The 27,038-nt window shown below is 38.7% G+C and overlaps 1 protein-coding gene across 1 annotated transcript; it reads left to right on the forward strand.

The window, feature by feature from the left end:
• Positions 1 to 27,038, forward strand: LOC144330243 (uncharacterized). The gene is made up of 3 exons (XM_077940936.1): positions 1 to 174; positions 4,830 to 4,929; positions 25,888 to 27,038. Exons 1-3 carry the CDS (start codon positions 2 to 4, stop codon positions 25,957 to 25,959), a joined length of 345 nt encoding a protein of 114 aa, XP_077797062.1. The 5' UTR covers position 1; the 3' UTR covers positions 25,960 to 27,038.

Genomic DNA, 27,038 nt, shown 5'->3' on the forward strand with positions numbered 1-27,038 from the left:
CATGGCTCTGACCCGATGCGGCTTGAAGGGGGTGTGCATTTTTTTGGAATTGAGTGCACTCTGCACATTTGGGAGCCTGAGGATAGCACAGGGGCAAGAATGGCATTTGGGAATTGTATCCCCTCAGAAGGTGCCAGTGGGGCAGCAGCACCTGTGCCCCTGTGGAGTAAGCAGGCAAGGGCTTCTCATCTGCATGAGTGGGACACTCACAGGGGGCTCAGGAACACCTGGTTGGGGTGAGGGGAGGGCCTTGCAGTACGTGGGGACAATGGATGAGCAAAATTTAAATTATTGCTATTGATGTAGTTATTTGCCTCTAACAATTGGTGAGCCCTGGGGAAATTCTGGATCCCACTGGGCCCCATGCTGAGAATATTAATGTATAATTTAATGAGGAGACACCTTCCATACACAAGATAGGATCATTTAAGGATTGAGACCTGAACAACAAAAACCGGCTTATTTATATAAATGTAACCTAATCCTAACCCTGTTTAAGCTTCTTATTGTGGGCCCTTTTACTTGATGGGACTTGGTCTGGCAGCATCCTTGGTGTTTAAGAGGTTATATTTTCAGAAAAAAAGAATTTTTTTTTTACTTGAATGTTTCAAAATGCTTTCATGGTATGTGAAGAAAGCCACTTGATTAAAGCGTTTGTAGTTTATATTAAATCTCTTTCTTCTTTGCAAAGAATGTAAAGTTCTGGCACAAACTAAAAGGGTTAACCTACACCTGGCCCTTTCACTGTGTCATTGCAAATACTGTGAGTAAAGTCCAAAATATGAGTCTTCATGTGAATATTTGGTAATTTCTCCCTGCCCCGCCCCTGCACCCCAAACCCCCCCAACCATGTATCTCACGCTGTAAATATGTTATTCATTTATTAAGTACTGTGTGGTGAGCAAGCAAATTAGCAGTTTTGACACCCCCTCCAGTAGTAAAGAGGGAGAAAACCTGTAGAGACTAAACGTTTGCTCATTCATTTGTTCATTGTACCACCCTTCTCTTACAAAACCCACTAACTAGAAGCCTCCTGGTATTGGTTCTGTGTCTGTGTGCTCCTTCTCCTGTGTTTTTGAGATGCAGAGCTGCCTGTTTAAACACACAAAACCCATCTACACGTTGAGTTTAGATGAGACCATCCTAAGCCACAGGCTATTATTTTTCCTGCTTTGAGTATCACTACCTCGCTCGCATTTGTTATCCTCAAAGAAATGGCTCCCAAGGGCGAGGAAGCAGTCAGTGCTGCACCTTCCTTCCCCCCTTCTCAGCAGCCCTACTTGTTTGATAGATTGCTCCATTAGAGCAAGTCTATTTACTTAAAGACAGACTGCCAGACTTCCATAAACACTTGTGAGAGAAAGACAGTCCAGTTCGTTGTTCTCTGCCCAGCCATTAGCCACGTTGTTTCAAACCTTCTGTATTTTGGCCTGGAGGACACACACTTGGAGGTCGGTGAGCCACGTTTCCTGCAGGAGCTGTTTCTGGCACTCCGGGTGTTGCTCATTCCCTTCTCTGCAGCAGGGGAGTCAGTGTCCCTTGTAGGCAAGAATACAAAGCAAACTGAAATGCTAAAGAAATAAGTTGGCAGAGCACGTTCCACAGGCCCAATCCAACAACAACCTAGTAACCATTTAATTTTTGCCCATTTGTTTTATTTGTTGCATAATATGCTTTAAGGCAAAGTTAGCACAAATAATTCATTCATCCAGTATTTACTGAATGTCTGTGATGTGCCAGGTACCATACTAGGCAATGAGGATGTAGCGTCGAAGTAAATCAGACAATAATCACTGCTCTTCTGAAGCAAACAATCTAGTGGGAAAAGAAAACAATTTGCATATTAAGTGAAAATTATGCAGTGAAACCTAAAATTACAGGGCTTCACATATTTCCTAAATCTATTTGAAATAACATACAGTGTCTTATCACTTTACAGTTTGTAAATAGTTTTTTACATATCAGGTGAAATCAAGGAGGCACTTTCATATGCTTCAACTTTATTATCATTTCAGTAGTTCTGTGAAGTGGGCGTTATTTACCTTGTTTACTAATGGTGAAGCTAAGCTCAGAGTTGGTTGTGTAAGCCCAGCTTTGCAGAGTCACCTCAAGCTCAGACATTCTGACAGAGCAACTAGAACAAAACCTCAAAACATCCAATGAGTTGTATGTTTTTGAAATAATACTGGTAAAAATGTAAACACTCAAGGTTAATAGTGGTCTGACAGTTAGTGGAGGGAGACTCAAGGAAATTCATAAATTATGCTACTGTCACTTGCATCCCTCCATACTTTGCCTCTTAGGGTGTTACATACTCAAGAAATCGTGGGGAGGGGAGTGTGGAACAAACAGTGGGAAACTAGCACCACACTCTTCTGTCTCGCAGTGAGATGCTGGAAAAGACCACTGCATTTAGAGTTTCCATACCTGAGTCTCAGTTGAATCTGTGATGTGGACTGGAGATTCCAATTATCAGGAGTGTGTCTGGGGCACTCTGGGGCCTATGAACTCTAGAAACAAAAACTCCCCAACTCCCTTCAGAGGCCAAGTCCTGCATTGAGGAGAAACTGCTGGGAGTAGAACCCAACCTGACAATAGGAATCACAACGCCAATAGAATGAGAAATTCCAGTAAGAATGGGAGAGGGAGCAGAGAAGGAGCATCTCAGAAAGCCGGGATGTATTTATCTCCTTAAAAACAACAAAAGAGGTAATTATAGAGCTATGGGCCTAGACAAGTGATCTAGACACATCCTTCTCTCCTAAAAGTGGAGGAAAACTCATCTGTCTGAAAAATGAGCAACAGAAAAAGGATCGTGGGTGAATCACATACAAAGTTACGCAAAAAGGAACATAAAAAGCAGAAAATGTCCCTATTCAATGAAGAATTTAGAAAAATGTGCTGAAATAGATGACAATTATAACCAGATGTTTCAAAATAAGCTAAAAATTTTAAGAAAGTGATAGAAACTACGAAAGAACAACAGAAGTAAGAATTAGAAAAAACTCAGAAATGAGATAATTGGGCAAAAGGATAATTTCATTGACAATAGAATTTATAAAAAAAGTTTTTAAAATTAGAAATGATAAAACTGGGAAGAAAATAAAAGTTAATTAACACAATGAATATTGTCTTAAGAGAAATAGAAGAGGGAAAAAGAAAAAAATTTAAAAATCAAGAAATGAAGGAAAGAAAAGCTGTTTGAGAGAATGTGATACATAAAAGAACAAAGAACATCCAATATACATATTATAGGAACCCCCAAAGGGGAAAATAAAATAAATGAAGCACAGGAAATATTAAAATCTGTAATATGAGGAAACTTTCCTGAAATAAAAAAATGAAGTCAGGTCTCATATTAAAAGGAATGACTTGGGAAAACTGCTCCCCAGAAAACCAATACCAAGACATACTCTAGTAAACATTGGACCTGAAAGCGACCCTAGAGAAAAAGATCCTTTGGGTATCCAGGCAAGAGAACAATTCACGTGTTAGGGAAAATAAATAAAATTTTAATCAGACCATCTAAGAGCAGTATGTTAGCCAGAGAACAACAGAATAACAATTACAATACTTAAGAAAATGTCAGCTATCTAGCCAAACTGACCTTCACATATACAGTTCAGACATGTTTCGTGGCCATGGCCCAAACTTAGGAAGCGGCAATCCTGTGAGTTCTTCCTGAGGGATCTATAAGAGCATGTGACTTAGACAACCCTGATTACTGTCAAGTTGTTGGTGGAAGGGCTGGTGGACCTTGCTGGTGGAAATGCTCCACTAAAAGGAGGAAGCAAACTCAGGAGAAGGAAGGATGATATTCAGGATGCATGGGATCCAATGCAAAACAGGTAAAAGCAAGAATAATCTGACAGATTCCTTTGTGGAAAACTGTCTTCAATAGAAGCACTTTGGAGGGTATGGGAAATTTAGTCAGATGTTTAAATAAAGCACATGAAAAAAATAAGACAATTATTCATTCCAGGACAGACAAAAAGATGTATGAGAAATTAGATAGAATCATAGTATATTACCTGACTTAATGAATAATATGTACATAGTCAAAACACAGAAACTGAATATAGATATGACTCAAGATATATTAATAAGACAAATTATATTTAGAGAATAATGAAGAAGAAAAGATGGTATAATTGAACTATTATCCTAATCCACTAGAGTAAAAAGTCAATAGCTAATGAATCAAGTAATAGGATTATATTGTATAAATTATTCAGAAATATGGAGCAAAAAATGGAGGAGAAACAGTAAAAGAGTTTGAAGATATTGTTTCTGGGGGAAAAAGATAAAGAATGTGAGAGGGATAAGGGACTGTTGTTTTGGTTATAAGCCTTTTAGTCCAATCTGATTTTTTTAGACAGCGTCTAGCTCTGTTGCCCAGGCTGGAGTGCAGTGGCCTGATCTTGGCTCACTGCAACCTCCGCCTCCCAGGTTCAAGCAATTCTCCTGCCTTGGCCTCCCGAGTAGCTGGGATTACAGGCACCCACCATCACGCCTGGCTAATTTTTGTACTTTTAGTAGAGATGGGGTTTCACCATGTTAGCCAGGGTGGTCTCAAACTTCTGGCCTCAAGTGATCCACCCGCCTCAGCCTCCCAAAGTGCTGGTATTACAGGCGTGAGCCACCACACTGGGCCCCTATCTTTTTGTCCAAAGTGTATGTAATCTTTGATAACAAATGAAAATGCTAATTAAAAAAGAAAAACCTCCACTGAGCCCTGACTTTCAAACAAAACCGACTCCCTGCCCATCACATGTCCCAAGGGCCTCACCCTGGCAGGTGACCAGCTGTCTCTCCATGGTCTCTTCCAGATTCCTCCAGGTCCGAACAAGAACCACTGATGCAGAACGTGAAGACCAGAAGCGTTCATTAGCGACCACCCTTTGTTTGATGAGGAAATCAAGGCTGATGGTGAGTGGCTGGCCCCAACGCACTGCTCTCTTGTGTCTGACTTAGATCTTGGGTCACCTGCCCGTGATTGGTGTTCTTTCTGCTGTCACAAAGTGCTCCCTCCAGTGAGTTTATTCGATCCGTGTGAACATCTGCCTTCAGGCTGCTGGTGGTCTCAGTGCCTGCTTTTCCCCTGTCCTCTTAGGCATGCTCTGATTTGAACTATTTTGGAGCTGCCTTTGGGGTGAGTTTGGCCTGTGAGTCCAGTGCACTTTAACCTGCCCTCTGCTGCCCTCTGCTGGCGACATCTGGGCTTTGCCGTTCACCCTTTTAGGCGTGGCCCCACCACTTCCTTTCTGTGAAGAACATTCTTTGCGTCTGGGCATGATTGTGCCCTCTGACCTGTGCCAATCCATGTTGACTAGTCCCGTCTGTTACCTGGGAGCTTGTTAGGAATGCAGAACCCTAGGCCCCACTCTATATTTATTGAATCAGAATCTGCATTTTAACTAGATCCCAAGTGATTCATATGCACATTAAAGTTTGAGAAGCACTGTTCTGGGTCAAACTCAGCTACACTCAGGAAACAGTCGAGATCAATCTTTTCTACTCAGTAATTATCTTGGATCACTCTAATACCTGTTCCAGTTCTGTCACTTGGTAATGATGATTTCTGGTCCAGATGCTTTTTTCTGCCGGGATGGCTGGCTGCAGTAACAGAAAGCAGGAAGTGCCGTACTTGGAATCCTAAATTTTAAAAATCCACTAAATTAAAAGCTGGGATGGCAGGAAGGCATAGCACATGAATTGTGCTACAATATTTCAATCCTCCTGCATCTTTTCCCCTTTACCTCCCACAATTAATAGAAATGTCATTTTGGCTTTGAAGATAGACTAAACTTATTATTCAGTAAGTTTAAAAAAGATCTATTTTGGTTTTGGAGGGTTTTGTTTTATTTTGTTGTGACATGGTCTCGCTCTGTCACCCAGGCATGTGCCACCACACCCAGATACATTTTAAATTTTTAGTAGAGACATGGTCTCCTCTCCAATGTTGCCCAGGCTGACCTTGAACTCCTGTGCTCAAGTGATCCTCCTGCTTCAGCCTCCTAAAGTGTTGGGATTCCAGACATGAGCCATGGCACCCAGTCTCTATTTTGTTTATAAATTATAAAATCTTTTTATATAACTGCACTGGGTATTTGGGAGACATTAGTCTGTGGGGTTTTCAGAATGCTAGAAATACAACATGTTACTTAATGAAGTATTCCCCCATGTTCTCTTTCACAACTTCATTCATTCTCAGGCATTTGATTGTCAAAGGTTTACTAAGCACCCACCATAGACCAGACATGTGTTAGGTTCTGAGAATTCAGGGCAGACGTGGCTCCTACTTTCATTGATATTCCAGTCTAATGTGGAAGACAGAGATTAAGCAAATTATGATTTCACGACAATTGTATCAAGAGAAACTGATGAAAGTTCAAATTGGTTTCCACAGAAAAATGACATTTAAATGGAGACTTAAAGGATATTGGAGTTGGTGAGGGGTGTGTGGGAAAGAGCAATTTAAGCCAAGAAAGTCCTGAGAGGAGCAGGAGCTGAGTGGGAGCACCAGGAAAAGGAGTGTGGTGGCGCACAAGCTGGAGACGGTCTGTGAGGGACATTGAGGTCAAACGGGGCAGGGTTTAGTAGCATCTGGAAGTTAGCTGGTGGTTGATCTTATTGTAAGAACAATGGGAGACCCTGGAGAGTTAAACACAGGGAAAATGATGTGATATAATTTTTTCAGTCTCACCAAACATGCTATTGTTCATGCAGTTTGAAGCTGACCCTAAATCTCTGGGCCATGGTATCTCTTATGGGCACGCCAGACTTTGGGTTGAGTGTAGGCTCTGAAACCATATTCCCCTGTTCCCAGGAGACCAGCAAAGACACCTAGTTCTCCTCCTTCTGCATGCCCTGGAACACAGAACTGTAGACTGTGGCTACCCGTGTTCCATCTACTTCCGGAAAGAGGTCCTCCCCTCCACTCTCTGCCATCCAGCCCCTTGCTCCAAAACTGTAGTAAATGGGTTTAATGTAGTCTGAAGTTTTTCTACAGAGTATATTTATCGCCATAGCAAATGATGCTCATTCTTTGAAAACAAGGCTCTGGTGTATAAATGATAAGGATAGTTTTATCCAGGCATAAAGCAGAGAGACTGACACCAGTTCATGCCTGGATAGAATGATTGGAAAGGGGAGTCCAAAGAGAGAATTCTCCTCTGACAAGAAGAATTTCAAAATATGACTCTGCCCCCCAAAAATTTGACTTCAGAAGGAGGAACTCACACTATTCGAGAAGGAGTAGGCAGGTTGTTTAGAATCTGTGAAAACGGAATAAGTGGGCATGTTTGCTTTTATGACTTACAGCAGAGCAGAAGAAAAAATAACACAAATCTATTATTAGAAATGCAGTTTGCTTTTAAATCAATTATGTAGAGACTGTGAGAAAGAGGAGTCAAAATAAACTTAGTATAAGGAAGATTTTACTCTGTAACTAGGTTTTGTTTTCTTTGGTTCTATATTTTGCTATTACTGAAAAATTGTTTATTTAGTGAAATACATTAAAGTTTTCTTAACACGTGTAACTACCTTTTACATAATTAGCCCTTCTGTAGCAGTATTTAACATCTGTCTTTGCCATAAGTCCCAAGGGCAGCTGAACCCAGGCTGCAATGGGCCACATTGACTGGCCATCTGAGCTTGTGGCTCGGTGTAGCAAACATGGTCCCCAGAGATATCCCAAGAAGCCTGGAGGACCAGTCTCAGAAAACAAACCAATGTTGGTGTGTGTTTTGTAAAAAAGTTTCTCCAAACTCACATGTAGCACTTCTCTGACCACAGCACTACCTATTGCTTTGGTTTGAAGCCAAGAATCTGCTTTTGCAATTTTAGTCTGCTTTCAATGTGTCAAAAGATGCTGTAAAATTCTCAGACCTGGATGATCATATACTGATTTATACATTTCTATTTCCACCTACATAAGCACATACCATGTAACTCACCAGGGACTTCAGGAGTAAAATCATGCAATGACAGGTAGTAACTCTAAGAATTCTGCACAATCAGTGAGTGTCCAAGCTCTTCTAGAACTCTCTATGAACCATCAATAGAGCAGGTGTAGTTTGAGGATGATTTATTCTTCAACTGAAGTCGATTCAAGTCACTTTCTAGGGAAAAAAAAGTGTTGCTTCTTAGGGAACTGTCATTTCTCTCCACATTTCCTTTTCACCCACCAATCTTGCTTGAACCAGGCTCCGTTTTAACAGTGAATGTGGAAGTAAGAATGCAGAACCCCATTCTGAGGAACAAACAGCATTTAACAGGTGAACTTGTAGAAGGAAGACCAGTATTTGGGCACCATCAAACTTAGTAGGGCATTTCTAGTGGAACAGAAATGTTTTCCTTGCGGACAGATATCTAACAGCTCTCACACTGATTTCTTGGGGAGATAATAAGTACAGTAAAGTATGCAATTTACTTTAGATGTTCTGGATGCCTTTTCCTGTGAGATTTCCTCATGTGCCTTTTTTGTGCTGTTTTGCGTTTCTGTGTACAAGAGAGAAATGTGTTTCCATTATGCCTAGTGGCAAAAGTAAGCCAGGCTGGAGGTTTTTTAATTTACTGTAAACTGCAACTTCCTTATAGCAAGGTGCTTACTACTGGGGGATGGAGTTTACAGAATGAATACAGTTGAGTGAGGTTAGAAAGAAAACCAGAGACAAAGAAAGTGGCTATATTGAGGATGCTTAAAATGTTCTATTTTCTGCAGAGGCACATATAACAAACTGACCTCTGAGAGCCATAGTCACAAGCTCATTAAAAGCCCAGAGCTAGAAAAAACCTCCAGATGTATGGCCTATTTCTCACTCCATCCTTGCCATGGTTGGGCTTAGGAACTTTGACTACCCTGGTGAAAAAGGAAAGAAAAAGAAGTGGGAGGGAGAGAATCATTTTAAAATGAAAGGTTTAAATTTGAAGTGACTGGGTATACTTAAGTGAAAGTAAAGACTCTAAAGCTAAACCAACATCAGTTCTGGAAACATAAAGAAGTGTAAATTTTTGCACATCCCACTCTCAGTACAGAATCTCTGAAACTTAAATCTGCTCAGGCACCAAGCAGAGCCCAGAGAAGTATTATACAGTAGTTCCTCCCAAGAGCACTTCCATGCATAGAACTTACAAACCATCCTAGTGAGTTTCCCAAAACGAAATCATCACTCTATGTTCCTTTGATACCAAAACAAAAAAAAAAAAAAAAAAAAAAAAAGAAGGAGAAGGAGAAGGAGGAGGAGGAGAAGGAGGAGAAGGAGAAGGGCAAGTGGAAGGGGAAGGGGAGGGGTAGGGGGAGGGGTAGGAGGAGGGGAAGGGGAAGGAGAAGGAGTCATTCTTTTTCTGGCATTGGCCAGTTTTGTAACATTAAAATTTGATATCTGTTAAATGTGTACAACATGCCTGGTCCTGTGTACCTCTGGGGTAAAAATGTAAATATGGTACAGTCATGCCCATGGAGACCTGACATTCTAGTCAGAGACATTAGATATATGCATGTTGAGTAAACGATTAAGGAATAGGACAGCGTATCACGAAGTGATCATTGGGTAAAACTGAATAACAATGACATTTGTTGCACACTTGCTATGCACCAGCTTCTGTATTAATCACGCTATGTATATTAACTATTTTACCCCGACAACAATCCTGCAGGGTAGGGGCAATTATTATCCTCATTTTACAGAAGAGAAAGTGGAGATACAGAAGGTGAGCGCCATCTTCAGGCTGTATGTCATTGAACTAGCGTTTAAACCTGGCCTGAGCTTTGCTGCCTCCCAGAGTTTAAAGCAGAGAGGAGAGCCTGGGCCAAAGTTATTCGAGTGGCTTCTTAGGAGAAGCAGAGTTCTGGACTCTGGGCAGAGTCCAGAAATAAGAGTAGGTAGTTGTGGATTGCTAGTAGTGGAGGTTGGAAGGCCTTCCAGGTAGGAGAACAGCATGAACACAGGAGGGCTCCAGGCAGGAAGAGTGGTACTAAAGAGAAACTCTGACATGGAGGCCAGTGAGTTCCAGTGGAAACAGAACAGGCTCCAGGGTTATGCCCATCTTGAGTTCCAGTCCAGTCATTTACTTGCTTCAACTTCCCTGAGCTTCAGTTTCTTCATCTATATACTGGAAGCAAATTAGTAACCTCACTACAGAGTTGTGAGTACTCAAGATATGATTCACGTAATCTCTTAGCACAGAAACTATCACATTGTCAGTGCCCAATAAAAGGAAGCTATTATATTATTCTAAGAGATATGTTAGGAGAAGTGGGAAACTCATACAGAACAGGGAGATGGGACCAGATTGTGGAAGGTCTTGTAAATCAGGTGGCAGTGAATAGGCATGTCATGGTAACCACTTGGGAAGTGAAGTCACAAACTTCAGGCCAGTGTATTTCTAACAGGGTTATGACTTATAAATGAACAATGATCAATATGCTGGGCTGTGACAAGGGTTTTTTAAAAAATAAAATCGAGCTAGAATTGAAATTTCACAGTGCTTCAGGGATAATACATTATTGTTTTATGATTCTCTTGATTCAGTTTGTATGTATTTTTTTTTATTATACTTTAAGTTCTAGGGTACATGTGCACAACGTGCAGGTTTGTTACATATGTATACATGTGCCATGTTGGTGTGCTGTCCATTAACTCGTCATTTACATTAGATATATCTCCTAATGCTATCCCTCCCCTCTCCCCCCACCTCCCCACAATAGGACCTGGGGTGTGATGTTCCCCTTCCTGTGTCCAAGTGATCTCATTGTTCAGTTCCCACCTATGAGTGAGAACATGTGCTATTTGGTTTTCTGTTCTTGCGATAGTTTGCTGAGAATGATGGTTTCCAGCTGCATCCATGTCCCCACAAAGGACACGAACTCATCCTTTTTTATGGCTGCATAGTATTCCATGGTGTATATGTACCACATTTTCTTCATCCAGTCTGTCACTGATGGACATTTGGGTTGATTCCAAGTCTTTGCTATTGTGAATAGTGCTGTAATAAACATACATGTGCATATGCCTTTATAGCAGCATGATTTATAATCCTTTGGGTATATCCCCAGTAGTGGGATGGCTGGGTCAAATGGTGTTTCTAGTTCTAGATCCTTGAGGAATCACCACACTGTTTTCCACAATGGTTGAACTAGTTTACAGTCCCACCAACAGTGTAAAAGTGTTCCCATTTCTCCACATCCTCTCCAGTACCTGTTGTTTCCTGATTTTTTAATGATTGCCGTTCTAACTGGTGTGAGATGCAAATCTCATTGTGGTTTTGATTTGCATTTCTCTGATGGTGAGTGATGATGAGCGTTTATTCGTGTGTCTGTTGGCTGTATGAATGTCTTATTTTGAGAAGTGTCTGTTCATATCCTTTGCCCACTTTTTGATGGGGTCATTTGTTTTTTTCTTGTAAATTTGATTGAGTTCTTTATAGGTTCTGGATATTAGCCCTTTGTCAGATGAGGAGATTGTAAAAATTTTCTCGCATTCTGTAGGTTGCCTGTTCACTCTGATGGTAGTTTCTTTTGCTGTGCAGAAGCTCTTTAGTTTAATGAGATCCCATTTGTCAATTTTGGCTTTTGTTGCCATTGCTTTTGGTGTTTTAGACATGAAGTCCTTGCCCATGCCTATGTCCTGAATGGTATTACCTAGGTTTTCTTCTAGGGTTTTTATGGTTTTAGGTCTAACATTTCTAATCCATCTTGAATTAATTTTCATATAAGGAGTAAGGAAAGGATCCAGTTTCAGCTTTCTACTTATGGCTAGCCAATTTTCCCAGCACCATTTGTTAAATAGGGAATCCTTTCCCCATTTCTTGTTGTTGTCAGGTTTGTCAAAGAGCAGATGGCTGTAGATGTGTGGTATTATTTCTGAGGGCTCTGTTCTGTTCCATTGGTCTATATCTCTGTTTTGGTACCAGTACCATGCTGTTTTGGTTACTGTAGCCTTGTAGTATAGTTTGAAGTCAGGTAGCGTGATGCCTCCAGCTTTGTTCTTTTGGCTTAGGATTGTCTTGGCAATGCGGAGGGGGTCTTTTTTGGTTCCGTATGAACTTTAAAGCAGTTTTTTCCAATTCTGTGAAGAAAATCATTGGTAGCTTAATGGGGATGGCATTGAATCTATAGATTACCTTGGGCAGTATGGCCATTTTCACAATATTGATTCTTCCTATCCATGAGCATGGTATGTTCTTCCATTTGTTTGTGTCCTCTTTTATTTCACTGAACAGTGGTTTGTAGTTCTCCTTGAAGAGGTCCTTTACATCCCTTGTAAGTTGGATTCCTAGGTATTTTATTCTCTTTGAAGCAATTGTGAATGGGAGTTCATTCATGATTTGGCTCTCTGTTTGTCTGTTACTGGTGTATAAGAATGCTTGTGATTTCCCATTGATTTTGTATCCTGAGACTTTGCTGAAGTTTCTTATCAGCTTAAGGAGATTTTTGACTGAGACAATGGGGTTTTCTAAATATACAATCATGTCATCTGCAAACAGGGACAATTTGACTTCTTCTTTTCCTAACTGAATACCCTTTATTTCTTTCTCTTGCTTGGTTGCCCTAGCCAGAACTTCCAACACTATGTTGAATAGGAGTGGTGAGAAAGGGCATCCCTGTCTTGTGCCAGTTTTCAAAGGGAATGCTTCCAGTTTTTGCCCATTCAGTATGATATTGGCTGTGGGTTTGTCATAAATAGCTCTTATGATTTTGAGATACGTTCCATCAATACCGAATTTATTGAGAGTTTTTAGCATGAATGGCTGTTGAATTTTGTCAAAGGCCTTTTCTCCATCTATTGAGTATTAAGATGGGAGTTACCTGATTTTCCAGGTGTTGTGTGTCTCAATTTCCTTTGGCTAGGAAAAAGAATTACCTTCCCCCTTGTGCTTCCCAGGTGAGGTGATGCCTCACCCTACTTCAGCTCTCGCTGGTCGGGCTGCACTCGCAGACCAGCGCCAACTGTCCGACATGCCCCAGTGAGATGAACCCAGTACCTCAGTTGAAAATGCAGAGATCAACCATCTTCTGTGTCGCTCATGCTGGGAGCTGGAGGCTGAAGCTGTTCCTATTTGGCCATCTTGGGCATGCCCCTCGACTGATTTTTCCATGTATTTTTGTATGTGTAATTTTTAAATATATATATATATATATATATGTGCAGGGTAACTACAAAAATTATTTCTTAGTGTAGATTGAGGTGAAAAAGCTTTAAAAACCACTGATTTAGATAGTATCCTCCTCTACCAATTCCAGATGTCCTGATAAATACCAACTTGCCTACAAGAGCCAGAGGAAATTCGAAAATGCATGACATTATAGTAAGTACAGATTTTAAACCACAGCAAAGTGAGACTGTGTAGAAAGTTTATTTTGACTTTATCCTGTGGGGCTGCAGTGGCACAAAATGGTACCCTGACATAGTTTTGATGTTTGCCCCCCCAAATCTCATGTTAAGATGTGATTCTCAATGTTGGAGGTGGGGCCCAGTGGGAGGTGTTTGGGTCATGGGAGTGGTTACCTCATGAATGGCTTGGTGCCCTCCCCATGGTAATGAGTTCACACAAGAGCTGGTTGTTAAAAAAGAAGAGACTGGGACCTGCCTCCTCTCTCTTGCTTGTTCTCTTGCCATGTGACACACCTGATCCCCTTTTGCCTTCTGCTATGAGTAAAAGCTGCTTGACGCTTCACCAGAAGCCAAGGAGATGCTGGTGCTATGCTTGTGCAGCCTGCAGAACTGTGAGCCAAATAAACTTCCTTTCTTTAGAAATTAGCCAGTCTCAGGTATTCCTTTATAGCAATGCAAAATAGACGAATACATGCTCCATACCAAAGAACCTGAGGTGAGTGGAGTTCCTTTCGAAGAGGCACTCTTTACCACTTTTGATCTCCAGAAGCCATGTAGTGAAAGTTGTTCCACATCTGGCTAAAAACTTTTATAAATCTTCCAGAAAATTTGTGTCAGTTCCCCTTCCTAAAAAAATAAACAAATATGTAGGAAATCATCATTGTTAAAGAAACACTATTTTAAATTTTGCTAAATGAATGGAATTTCCCCCAGTCAAATTGCCCTTTTTCCCCGATAGCAACAATACCCTTTCAGCTAATCATTTGATATGTTGGGTCTGTAGAATTTCCTCATTCTTAGGAGGCAAGAGCTGGTTCTTCTTGAATTGTTACCAATGGCAATGATTAACAAAGGGTACAATGTGGGAAGTTGGAAGGGGGAACATAAAAGGTGTTTAGTAATTACTGGTTAACAATGTCAAACCTAAAACTAATCCTGTCCTAAATTGTTCCATAAGTGAGATTCCTCCTTGTTCCCAACCAGAGAGAATATAATTCTGTTCCCTAGGTCCCCAGTATCCTCCAAGCCCCTCTTTCTCACTCCATATGGACACAGGAACAATTCACAACTGATTTCTCTAAGGACTGAAGTAACTTTGATGCAGTTTCTTACTGGTGCATCCCCAAAGTTGTGTTTCTATTCCTAAAGGCTGTCTTCTAACTCATCTTTCCCTCCAGGAAGATGTTGTGGTGTCTTTTCCTCATTTCATATTCTTACCTTCCTGCTCTGCTTATTCATTGAAAACCATCCACTCTTTCCCTCAGCACAGTGATTTGAGAAATTGCCCTCATGCAGTCTGTTTTTGTTTCATAACATGTTTGTCCCCAAGCTTTGTGGTAATTATTTTGACCTTGGATCTTTCTGGAGGACTATGAATTCCTGTATCTCCCATGCCTCACTTCCACCTACCAAGTTGATTCTGTTCTCCTTTTGCTCCAGGCCAGGAAATTATCTCTTGGCAATCTTTCTTATTTGCATTACAACCTATGTAAAGCATTCCTACTTTTAGAAACCTTTCTACTTTCTGAATGCCAAATCTTGTTTCCCTTTCTTTTGAGATATTTTTCAATGCTATTTTGCAATACAGACAAAATATGGACTGGATTCCCAAGACCCCAACTACACCCAACAGTGGAAGGAGAGAAAAGGACAATGGGACATGAGATGCTAAATTCAGTACTGACCTGGATCCCAAGAAATTTGAACATTTTCAACTATTCTATTTAGCTATTTGACAGTACTTGTGAGTTTTTTGATTATGAAATTATTTTGTGTGAGTACTAATATAAGGTGAAATGTTCTTTGGAGAACTAATCTTCTAACTTCTCTAACCATTGATTTGTTGCATATTCAAAATATGTTTTATTAAAAAATTTTATTTTTAGAGCAGTTTTCAGAGGAAAACAGAGTTTTCTATAATATCCCCCTTACTTTCCTCATTATGAACATGCTGCATAAGGGTAAGATGTTTGTTACAATCCATGAACCTACCTCAACACATCCTTATCATCTAAAATCTCTAGTTTACATTAGGGCCCACTCTTGGGTTGCACAAATATATAATGACATCTATCCACCCATTGTATTATTGCACAGAATAGCTTCACTGCCCTGAAAATCTTTTGTGCTCCACTTACTCATCTGCTGCCCCACCTGCCTAGCAACCACTAATCTTTTTTCTTCTCCATAGTTTTGTTTTTCCCAGAATCTTATAATAGTTAAAATTGTACAGTATGTAGTCTTTTCAGATTGGCTTCTTTAACTTAGTAACATGCATTTAAGTTTCTTCCTTGTCTTTTCATGGCTTGATAACTCATCTTTTTAACACTGAATAATATTCCTTTGTCTTGATATACCACAATTTATTTATCCATTCACCTGTTGAAAAACATCTTGGTTGCTTCCAAGTTTTAGCAATTATGAATACAGCTGCTATAAACATCCATATGCATTTTTGTGTGTGTATGGACATAGGTTTTCAGTTTATTTGAGAAAATACCAAGGAGCATGATTGCTGGATCATGTGCTAAGAGTATGCTTAGTTTTGTAAGAAACTGCTAAGTTATCTTTCAAAATGCTGTATCATTTTGTATCCTCACCAGTAATGAATAAGAGTTTCTGTTTTTCCACATTATTGCCAGCATTTTGTGTTGTCAGTGTTTTGGATTTTGGCCATTGTAACAGGTACATAGTGGTACCTCATTGTTGTTTTAATTTGCAGTTCCTTAATAATATGTGATGTTGGGCGTCTTTTCATTTGCTTACTAACCATTTGTGTATCTTCTTTGGTGAATTGTCTGTAAGAGTCTTTTGTTCATTTTTAAATTGTTCATTTTATTTTTGGTGAGTTTTAAGAGTTCTTTGTATATTTTGGATAACACTCCTTTATCAAATGTGTCTTTTGCAAATATTTTCTCTCAGCCTGTGGCTTGTTTTATCATTCTCTTGGCAGTGTCTTTTGCACCGTAGAATTTTTAATTTTAATGAATTCTAGCTATCATTTATTTCATGGATTGTGCCTTTGGTATTGCATCTAAAATGACATCTCCATACAAAAAGGTCATCTAGATTTTCTCCTATGTTATCTTCCAGAAGTGTTACAGTTTTGCATTTTGCATGTGGATGTCCAGTCATCCCAGCCATTTGTTGAAAATGCTATCTTTGCTCTATTGTTTTGCCTTTGCTCTTTTCTCAAAGATCAGTTTGTGAACTGATCTTTATGTAGGCCAATTTCTTGGCTCTTTGGATCATTTTCTTGGCTTTATGTGGGCCTATTAGCCAGCTTTCTGTTTTGTTCCACTTATCTACCTGTATATTATTTCATTGGTAACACATTGTCATGATTACTGTAGTAATATAAATTACTGTAATAATAAAAAGATATTAAGTCTGACATTGGGCAGTGCCAATCCTCTGACTTTATTCTCCTTCAATATTGAGTTGGCTATTGTGGGTCTTTTTCCTTTTCATGCAAACTTTAGAATTAGTGTTTAATATCCACAAAACAATTTGCTGAAATTTTGACTGGGATTGTGTTGAATCTATGGGTCAAGTTGAGAAGAACTAAAATTTTGACAATATGGAGTCTTCTTATACTTGAAGATGAAATATCTATTTTAAATTTTGTCTTGGGTATCTTTCATCAGAGTTTTTTCATTTTCCTAACATAGATTTTGTATATATTTTGTTATATTTAAACCTAAATATTTCATTTTTGGGGGTGCTAATGTAAATGGTAATTTATTTTTAATGTCAAATTCCACTTGTTTATTGCTGGTATATTGGAAAGTGATTGACTTTTGTATATTAATCCTGTATCCTGCAATCTTGCTATAATCACGTATTAGTTTTAGGATTTTTTTTGTCATTTCATTTAGATTTTCTACATAGAAAATTACATCATCTATAAATAAAGCCAATTTATTTCTTCCTTTCTAAATTTGTATACCATTTTCTTCCTCTTCTTGTCTTATTGAATTATCCAGAACTTTCAACACAATGTTGAAAAGCAGTAGTGAGAGGGGACATTTTTGCTTGTTCTTGATCTTAGTGGGAAAGCTTTGAATTTCTTACTGCTAGGTGTGATGATATCTATAGATATTTTGTAGATGCTCTTAATCAAGTTGAGAAAGTTCCTCTCTATTCCCAGTTTGCTGATAGTTTTTATCATGAATGTTTGATTTTGTCAAATTATTTTTCTGTATTTATTAATATGATCACATGATTTTTCTTTTTTAGACTATTGATGTGATAGATTATATTAAATGACTTTTGAATGTTCAGCCAGTCTTGTGTACCTAGGATAAAACTTACATGGTTGTGATATAGAAGTATTTTTATACATTGTTGGATTTCATTTGCAAATATTTTGTTGAGGATTGTTGCTTCTATGGTCATCAGTGATATTGGTCTATAGTTTTCTTTCTTCGTAATGTCTTTGTTTGGTTTTGGTATTAGGGTAATTCTGGCCCTATCAAACGAGTTAAAATGTAGTCCCTCTACTTCTATCTTTTGAAAGAGATTTTAAATAATTTGTGTAATTTCTTCCTTAAATTTTTGTTAGAAGTTACCAGTGAACCCACCTGGGCCTGCTGCTTTCTGTGTTGAAAGGTTATTAATTATTTATACAATTTCTTTAATAGATATAGACTTATTCAGATGCTCTATTTCTTGTGTGAATTTTAACAGATCGTATTTTTCAATAAATTGGTTCATTTTATTTAGATTATAACATTTATGGGCATAGTAATTTTTTTATTATCCTTTTAATGTCCATGGTATATTTACTGAGGTCCCCGATTTCATTTTCATTTACTGATTTGTGTGCTCTCTTTCTTTTTTTTCTTAGCCTGGCTAGAGGCTTATTGACTTTTATTGCTCTTTTCAAAGAACCAGCTTGGTTTTACTGATATTTTTCTATTGATTTCCTGCTTTCATTTTTATTGATTTCTAGTATAATAATAATAATAACAACAATAATAATTTTCTTCTGCTTACTTTGGATTTAGTTTGTTCTTCTTTTTCTAATGTTCCAATGTGGAGGCTTAGATCATTGATTTTATGTATTTCTTCTTTTCTAATATAATCATTCAGTGCTACAAATTTCTCTCTACACAGTGCTTTCACTGAATCCCCCAAATTTTTTAAATTGTATTTTCTATTTTATTTGGCTTAAAATATTTTATTTTTTCTTTTTTTGACAGAGTCTCACTCTGTTGTCCAGGCTGGAGTGCAGTGGCATGATCTTGGCTCACTGCAACCTTTATCTCCTAGGCTTAAGCAATTCTCCTACCTCAGTCTCCTGAGTAGCTGGGACTACAGGCATGCACCACTATGCCTGGCTAATTTTTGTGTTTTTGGTAGAGACAGGGTTTCACCATGCTCGCCAGGCTGGTCTTGAACCTCTGACCTCAAGTGATTCACCCGCCTCAGCCTCCCAAAGTGTTGGGATTACAGATGTGAGCCACTGTGCCCTGCCAAAATATTTTTAAAATTTTTATTAAGATTTTTCCTTTGACCCATATTTTTTAGAAATGTGTCGTTTAATCTTCAAGTATTTTTGGATTTTATAGACTTTTTTTCTGTTATTGATTTCTAGTTTAATTCCATTGTAGTTTGAGGTATTATATGATTCTATTATTTTAAATTTGCTAGGTTTGTTTTATGGCCCCAAATGTAATCTATCTTTTGGATGCTTCTTGTGAACTTGAAAAATGTATATTCTGTTATTGTTGGATGAAATAGTCTATGGATGTCTACTATATCCAGTTAATTGATGATGCTAGTGAGTTCAACTATGTCCTTACTGGCTTTCTGCCTGTTGGACCTATCCATTTTTGATAGAGGGATATTAAAGTCTGCAACTATAGTAGTGGGTTAATCTATTTATTCTTGCAGTTCTGTCGGTTTTTGCCTCATGTATTTTGATGCTTTGTTGTTGGGCGCATACACATTAAAGATTGTTATGTCTTCTTGAGAGTATTGACTCTTTTTTTAATCATTATATAATGTTCTTCTTTATCCCTGATAACTTTTTTGCTCTGATGTCTGCTCTGTCTGAAATAAATATCATTACTACATTTTTCTTTTGATTAGTAAGATCATGGTATATCTTTCTCCATTCATTTACTTTTAATCTATATGTGTCTTTATATTTAAAGGGGATTTCAGCTGGAAAACATATAGTTCATATAGTTGGACCTTGTTTTTTGATTCTTCTTACAATTTTCTTTCTTTTTCTTTTCTTTTCTTTTTTTTTCTTTTTCTCTTTCTTTCTTTCTTTCTTTCTTTCTTTCTTTCTTTCTTTCTTTCTTTCTTTCTTTCTTTCTTTCTTTCTTTCTTTTTTTTTTTTTTTGGAAGAGTCTCTTTCTGCCTCTCAGGTTGGAGTGCAGTGGTATAATCACAGCTCACTGTAACCTCTAATTCCTGGGCTCAAGTCATCCTCCTGCCTCAACCTCCCAAGTAACTAGGACTCCAGGCATGTACTACTATGCTCAGCCAATTTTTAAATTTTTTTGTAGAGACAGGGTGTTGGTTTCTTACCCAGGCTAGTCTTGAACTCCTGGTTTCAAGTGATTCTCCTGCCACAGCCTTCCAAAGTGCTGGAATTACTGGCATGAGCCATTGCACCTGACCAACAATCTGTATCTTTTAATTTGTGCATTAGGCCACTGATGTTTAAGGTGATTATTGATATAGTTGAAGTAACACCTACTACATTTGTTACTGTTTTGTATTTGTTGCCCTTGTTCTTTATTCCCAGTTTTTTCACTTCTTTTATGCATTTTGTGGTTTTAAAGGAGCATTTTATATGATTCAACCTTCTCTGCTTTCTTAGCTCAATTATACTAATTTTTTAGCTTTTTTTTTTAAGTCGATGTTCTGGAGTTTGCAATACATGTTTACAACTAATTCTAGTTCACTTTCAGATAACACTATGCCACTTGATGCATACTGTGGAGTACCTTACAATAACAAAGTATTCCCAACTCTTTCCTCACTCCTGTCTCTGGTCTCTTCACTGCCATTCACTTACACACACACACACACACACACACACACACACACACACACACACACAGGCATATAAAATCAAATACATTCTTGCTGTTATTTTGAACATGCTAGATCTATTATGAATAAAAAAGTAAATGTTTTTATTTTACCTTTATTTCTTCAGATACTTGTTCCTGTGAAGGTTTCTGCTCTGCTAAGTTGTGATTTTCTGTATCTGCCTGTCTGTCTTTTGACAGAGTCTTGCTCTGTTGTACAGGCTGGACAACAGAGTTTTTGGGATGGTGGTGTTGCCCGTGACCTCCCTTCTCTGACAGATCTAAGAAGAGTTGTTGATGTTCCAGTTTGTTTAGCTCTTTACTTTTTGGGTTGGAGTGAAGACTTCTTAGCTGTTTAAATGCCAGACTAGAACCTGGAAATCTGCGTATTTTCATAAAAAGGATGCAATACATAAAGGGATACAATCTATTGGAATATTATACTGTAAAGTTAGAAAAAAGCTAGAATGAAACTACCACATTCTCTTCTATTTTTGTGATTTTTAGCCAGGAAAAATGAGAGGCTCTAATTCCCTTCAGAGAGATTTCTTACTCTCACTGTGGGTAGCTCTGGAGCCCTTCTATATGAATATGTTATCAGTATATTGTCACGTATTCAGTGTCCTCTGGAGGCCTGGCTGTGTTCTGGTACTCGGCACACATTGATGCCAACAAACTTGAAAGGTAGAGATTATTTATCAACATTTTTTTCTGATGGGGAGATGCTCAGGTTAAATGGCCTCTCTAGTGCCAAAAAACTGTAACCAAGGATTAGAAATATAAGCTAGATAGCTTAATCTACAATGTCAGAACCTTTCTATTATTTATAGATAATTTACTATTTTTGTATTTTTAGTATTTAAAGTCTGCACTGTCCAATATTGTAGCCACCAGACCCAAGTGGCTACTGAGCACTAGAAATATGGCTAGCCCAAATTGAGATGTGGATTTCAAAGACTTAAAATGGACATATCTTATTAATAATTTTAAATATTGACTAAGTGTTGAAATGATAATAGTTTAGATATATTGGGTTAAAGAAAGTATATTGTTAAAATTAATTTTACCTGTTTCTTTTTATGTTTTTAATATATCTACAACAAAATTTTAAATTATATTTTTAGCTTGCACGATATTTCTGACAGCTCAAATCTTATTGTCCTGCCCTAATTAACAAAGGTGAATTTGTTAATTTGTGCTCTGTGTCCTAGGCTGCTGAATGTGGCATGGACCACTCCCTTGCAGTTGTATGTAATATTCGCTCTCTGCTTAGGGAATCTGAGCCTTTTGATTGTGCCTGCCAGAGGCTCATGCCTTCAGCTCAAGGTCAGCGAGATGTTTGGGCTTGCACCCAGATGTCCTACTTTCTTAGCTGGCTGTGTGCCAGGCTGTCTGTCTGCTGCTGTGTTGCACTGTCTCTAAGCCACCAAAGTCAGTGTTACCTTGTTCCCCTGCAGATCTTGTGAGACAGTCCATGGGGAGCTTTGGCCTTGAAAGACTTGGCTAAAGGCCTGTGAGTCTTTAGAAATGATGCCAGAAGCCCTGTGGAGAGCAGCGTGATTCTGGCGAAAATGTAAATATCTTCTATACACAGACATCTCATACACCTTACCCCACATTCCAACACCTCGTTGACTTTACTTAAAGGGCACATCATATATTCTTGTTGTCTTACAAATTTTGAGTAAACTTTTCAGATGCCCAACCAAATCCTGGGTTATGAGCTCCTTTGAATGATGAATGAAGCAGAAAAGTAAAAATAATAGATTATTATACTTACCATATTGGTTGTTTGTTTCAAATCTGTTTTTATTAAGCTGAAACCAACTGAAATTCTCATCACATGTACTTAATACACTTTCATTCATTCATTAATAGAGCATCATCTGGGCAATAGACACTGCAGGTGACCCAAATAATACATACTCCCTTCCCTCAAAGTACTTTTGAAAGTCACATATGTAAATGGACACAACATGAAGCTAACTGCCAAATTGCATTTAAGGATCTCAACAGAGTGCTTTTTGGAGGTAAGAGGGGAAAGAACTTTTCACCAGGATGACCAGGGCAAACCATCAAGTAGAAGATTTAATTTGGGCTGAACTTTGAGAGATTAAGAGAGCCTATTCAAAGAAAAGAAAGGATGTTTGGGTGATGGAAAAGGGTCAATAGTTAGGTTAGAATACGGTGTTCTTGTTTGGGAGGAACAGGAGGTGAGGTCAGGAAGGTGGAAGATCACATTGAATATAATTACTCAATGCCAGGCTGAAGAGTGTCAATTTATTTTTCCCCCTATATTAATGTTAGGATAAACAAGATAAAATTATTGCAAGAAACATATACAATGGAATAATAAAATATAATGAAAACTACCAGACAAGAGGAAATACAAATTAAAATAAGAAGGCAAGAACAGATGACATTGCTAAGGAAAAACTATTTATGAGCTTCCTAGTGGCCAAAGCAAAAAGGAAGGTCAGATTGATATTATAATTATTATAGTCCAAAAAAAACTTTAATTCTATGAGAAAAGTGACATCAAATTTAAAAGAAATTTCTCATGTGGGCTTAATAATGTATAGAAAATTCTTTAATCATAGATTTATTTAAATGTCCTTTTATAAAATAAGAGAGAAAATACTGTGTATATTGGTGCTTTCTAAGTAGAATGTGCATACAGTCACCTGGGATCTCATTAAAATACAGATCCTCTTTTGATTACTATAGCCTTATAGTATGTGTCAGGTTGGGTAATGTGATACCACCAGCTTTGTTCTTTTTACTTAGGATTGCTTTGGCAATTCAAGCTCTTTTTTGGTTCCACATGAATTTTAAAGTAGTGATATGGTTTGGCTGTGTCCTCACCCAAATTTCATCTTGAATTGTAGCTCTCATAATCCCCACGTTTTGTGGGAGGGACCCAGTAGGTGTTTCATGGGGGCAGTTTCCCCTATACTGTTCTCATGGTAGTGAATAAGATCTGATGGTTTTATAAGGTGAAACCCCTTTCACTTCACTGTCTTTCTTTCTTGTTTGCTGCCATATAAGATATGCCTTTGCTCCTCCTTCACCTTCTTCCATGATTGTGAGGCCTCCCCAGCCATGTGGAACCATGAGTTCGTTAAATCTCTTTCTTTATAAATTACCCAGTCTTGGGTATATTTTATCAGCAGCATGAAAATGGACTAATACAGTAAATTGGTACTACTAGAATGGGGCACTGCTGTAAAGATACCCAAAAATGTGGAAGTGACTTTGGAACTGGGTAACAGAAGAAGTTGGAACAGTTTGAAGGGCTCAGAAGAAGACAGGAAGATGTGGGAACATTTGGAACTTCCTAAAGACTTGTTGAATGGCTTTGATGAAAATGCTGATAATAATATGGACAATGAAATCCAGGCTGAGGTGGTCTCAGATGGAGAGGAGGAACTTGTTGGGAAGTGGAGTAAAGGTGACTCTTGCTATGTTTTAACAAAGAGACAGGCAGCATTTTGCCCCTGCCCTAGAGATCTGTGGAACTTTGAACTTCAGGGAGATGATTTAGCGTATCTAGAAGAAGTACTTTCTAAGCAGCAAAGCATTCAACAGGTGATTTGGGTGTTGTTAAAAGCATTCAGTTTTGAAAGGGAAACAGCATAAAAGTTTGGGAAATTGCAGCCTGACAATGAGATAGAAAAGAAAAACAAATTTTCTGAGGAGAAATTCAAGCCAGCTGCAGAAATTTGCATAAGTAATGAGGAGCCACATGTCAGTCAACAAGATAATGGGGAGAATGTTTCCACGGCATGTCAGGGACCTTTGTGGCAGCTCCAGCCCTCACAGGCTCAGAGGCCTAGGAGGAAAAAATGATTTCATGGGCCAGGCCCAGGGCCCTCTGATGTATGCAGCCTAGGAACTTGGTGCCCTATGTCCCAGTTGCTGTAGTCATGGCTAAAAGGGTCCAAGGTACAGCTTGGGCCATGACTTCAGAGGGTGCAAGCCCCAAGCATTGACAGCTTCCACGTAGTGTTGAGCCTGTGGGTGCACAGAAGTCAAGAATTGAGGTTTGGGAACCTCTGCCTAGATTTCAGAGGATGTATGGAAATGCTTAGATGTCCAGGCAGAAGTTTGGTGCAGGGGTAGGACCCTTATGGAGAACCTCTGCTAGGGCAGTGTGGAAGGAAACTGGGGTTGAAGGCCTCACCCAGTCTCCACTGGGGCACTACCTAGTGGAGCTGTGATAAGAGGGCCACCATCCTCCAGACCCCAGAATAGTAGATCCACTGACAGCTTGCACCGTGCAGCTGGAAAAGCAGCAGACACTCAACACCAGCTCATGAAAGCAGGTAGGAGGGAGGCTGTACCCTGCAAAGCCACAGGGGTTGAGTTGCCCAAGACCATGGGAACCCACCTCTTATATCAGTGTGACCTGGATGTGTGACATGGAGTCAAATGAGATCACTTTGGAACTTTAATATTTGACTGACCAGTTGGATTTTGGACTTGCATGGGGGCCTTTAGCCCCTTTGTTTTGGCCATTTTCTCTCATTTGGAGTGGGTGTATTTACCCAATGCCTGGAACTCCACTGTATCTAGGAAGTAACTAACTTGCTTTTGATTTTACAGGCTCACAGGCAGAAGGGATTTTCTTTGTCTAGGATGAGACTTTGGACTGTGGACTTCTGAGTTAATGCTGAAAAGAGTTAAGCCTTTGGGGGACTGTTGGGAAGGCATGATTGGTTTTGAAATGTGAGGACATGAGATATGGGAGGGGCCAGGGTGGAATGATACAATTTGGCTGTGTCCCCACCCAAATCTCATCTTGAACTGTAGCTCCCACAATTCCCATGTTTTGTGGGAGGGTCCTGGTAGGAGATAATTGAATCATAGGGGCAGTTTCCCCCGTACTGTTCTCATAGTAGTGAATAAGTCTCATGAGATATATTGATTTTATAAGGGGAAACCCCTTTCACTTCATTCTCATTCTTTCTTGTCTGCTATCATATAAGACATGCCTTTGCTCCTCTTTTGCCTTCTGCCATGATTGTGAGGCCTCCCCAACCATATGGAATTGTGAGTCCATTAACCTCTTTGTTTTTATCAATTACCCTGTCTCAGGTATGTCTTTATCAGCAGCATGAAAATAGCTTAATACAAATAGTATCTTCTAGCTCTGTGAAAAATGACATTGGTAGTTGTGATTGGAATAACATTGAATCTGTAGACTGCTTTGAGTAGTATAGCCATTTTAACAATACTGATTTTTCCAATCTAGGAGCATGGAATATTTTCCATTTGTTTGTGTTATCTATGATTTCTTTCAGCAGGCAGTGTTTTGTAGTTCTCCTTGTAGAGACCTTTCACCACTTGGTTAGATATATTGCTAGGTATTTTTTTTTTTTTGCTATTGTAAATAGGATTTTATTCTTTCTGTGGCTCTAAGCTTGAACATTATTGATGTACAGAAATGCTACTGATTTTCATACACTGATTTTGTATCCTGAAACTTTCAAAAACAGACACATGACCAATGGAACAGAAAAGAGAAGCCCAAAAATGAAGCCTTACACCCACAGCCATCTAATCTTTAACAAAATCAAAAAACATAAACAGTGGGGATAAGACTTCCTATTCAATAAATGGTGCTGGGATAGCTGGCTAGCCATGTGCAGAAGAATGAAATGAGACTCTTACCTTTTACCACATGCAAAAATTAACTCCAGATAGATTAAAGATTTAAATGTGAGACCTCAAACTATAAGAATCCTAGAAGAAAACCTAGGAAATACCATTCTGGATATCAACTTTTGGAAAGAGTTAATGATTAAGTCCTCAAAAGCAATTGCAACAAATCAAAAATTGACGAGTGTGACCTAATTAAACTAAAGAGCTTCTGCACAGCAAAAGAAACTGTCAAGAGTAAACAGATAATCTCCAGAATGGGAGAAAATATTCACAAACTATGCATCTAACAAAGGTATAATATCCAGCATCTATAAGGAACTTAAACAATTAAACAAAAATAATAAAATCAAATAGCCCCACTAAAAAGTGGGCAGAGACATAAAGACACTTCTCAAAAGAAGACATACAAGTGGCTAACAAACATGAAAAAATGCTCACCATCACTAAACATCAGAGAAATGCAAGTCAAAACCACAATAAGATACCATCTCACACCCTTCATAATGGCTATTGTTAAAAAGTCAAAAGAAACAAAACAACAACAACAACAACAACAAAAAACAGATGCTGGTGAGGCTGTGGTGAAAAGAGAACACTTATATACAGTTGATGGGACTGTAAATTAGTTCAACCACTGTGGAAAGCAGTTTGGAGATTTCTCAAATAACTTAACATAGAACTACCATTCCGTTCAGCAATCCCATCACTGAGTATCTATTCAAAAGAAAACAAATTGTTCTACCAAAAAGACACATGCATTCATATCTCCATTGCAGCACTATTCATAATAATGAAGACATGGAATCTAACCTGGGTGCCCAGCAGTGGTGGAGTGCATAAAGAAAATACGGTGCATATTCACCATGGAATACTGTGCAGCCATAAAAATAATGAAATAATATCCTTTACAGCAACATGGATGGAGCTGGGGGCCATTATCCTGAGCAAATTAATGCAGGAACAGAAGATTAAATAAGTTATGTTA

This window comes from Macaca mulatta, chromosome 7 (assembly GCF_049350105.2).
Source record: "Macaca mulatta isolate MMU2019108-1 chromosome 7, T2T-MMU8v2.0, whole genome shotgun sequence".
Lineage (NCBI taxonomy): Eukaryota > Metazoa > Chordata > Mammalia > Primates > Cercopithecidae > Macaca > Macaca mulatta.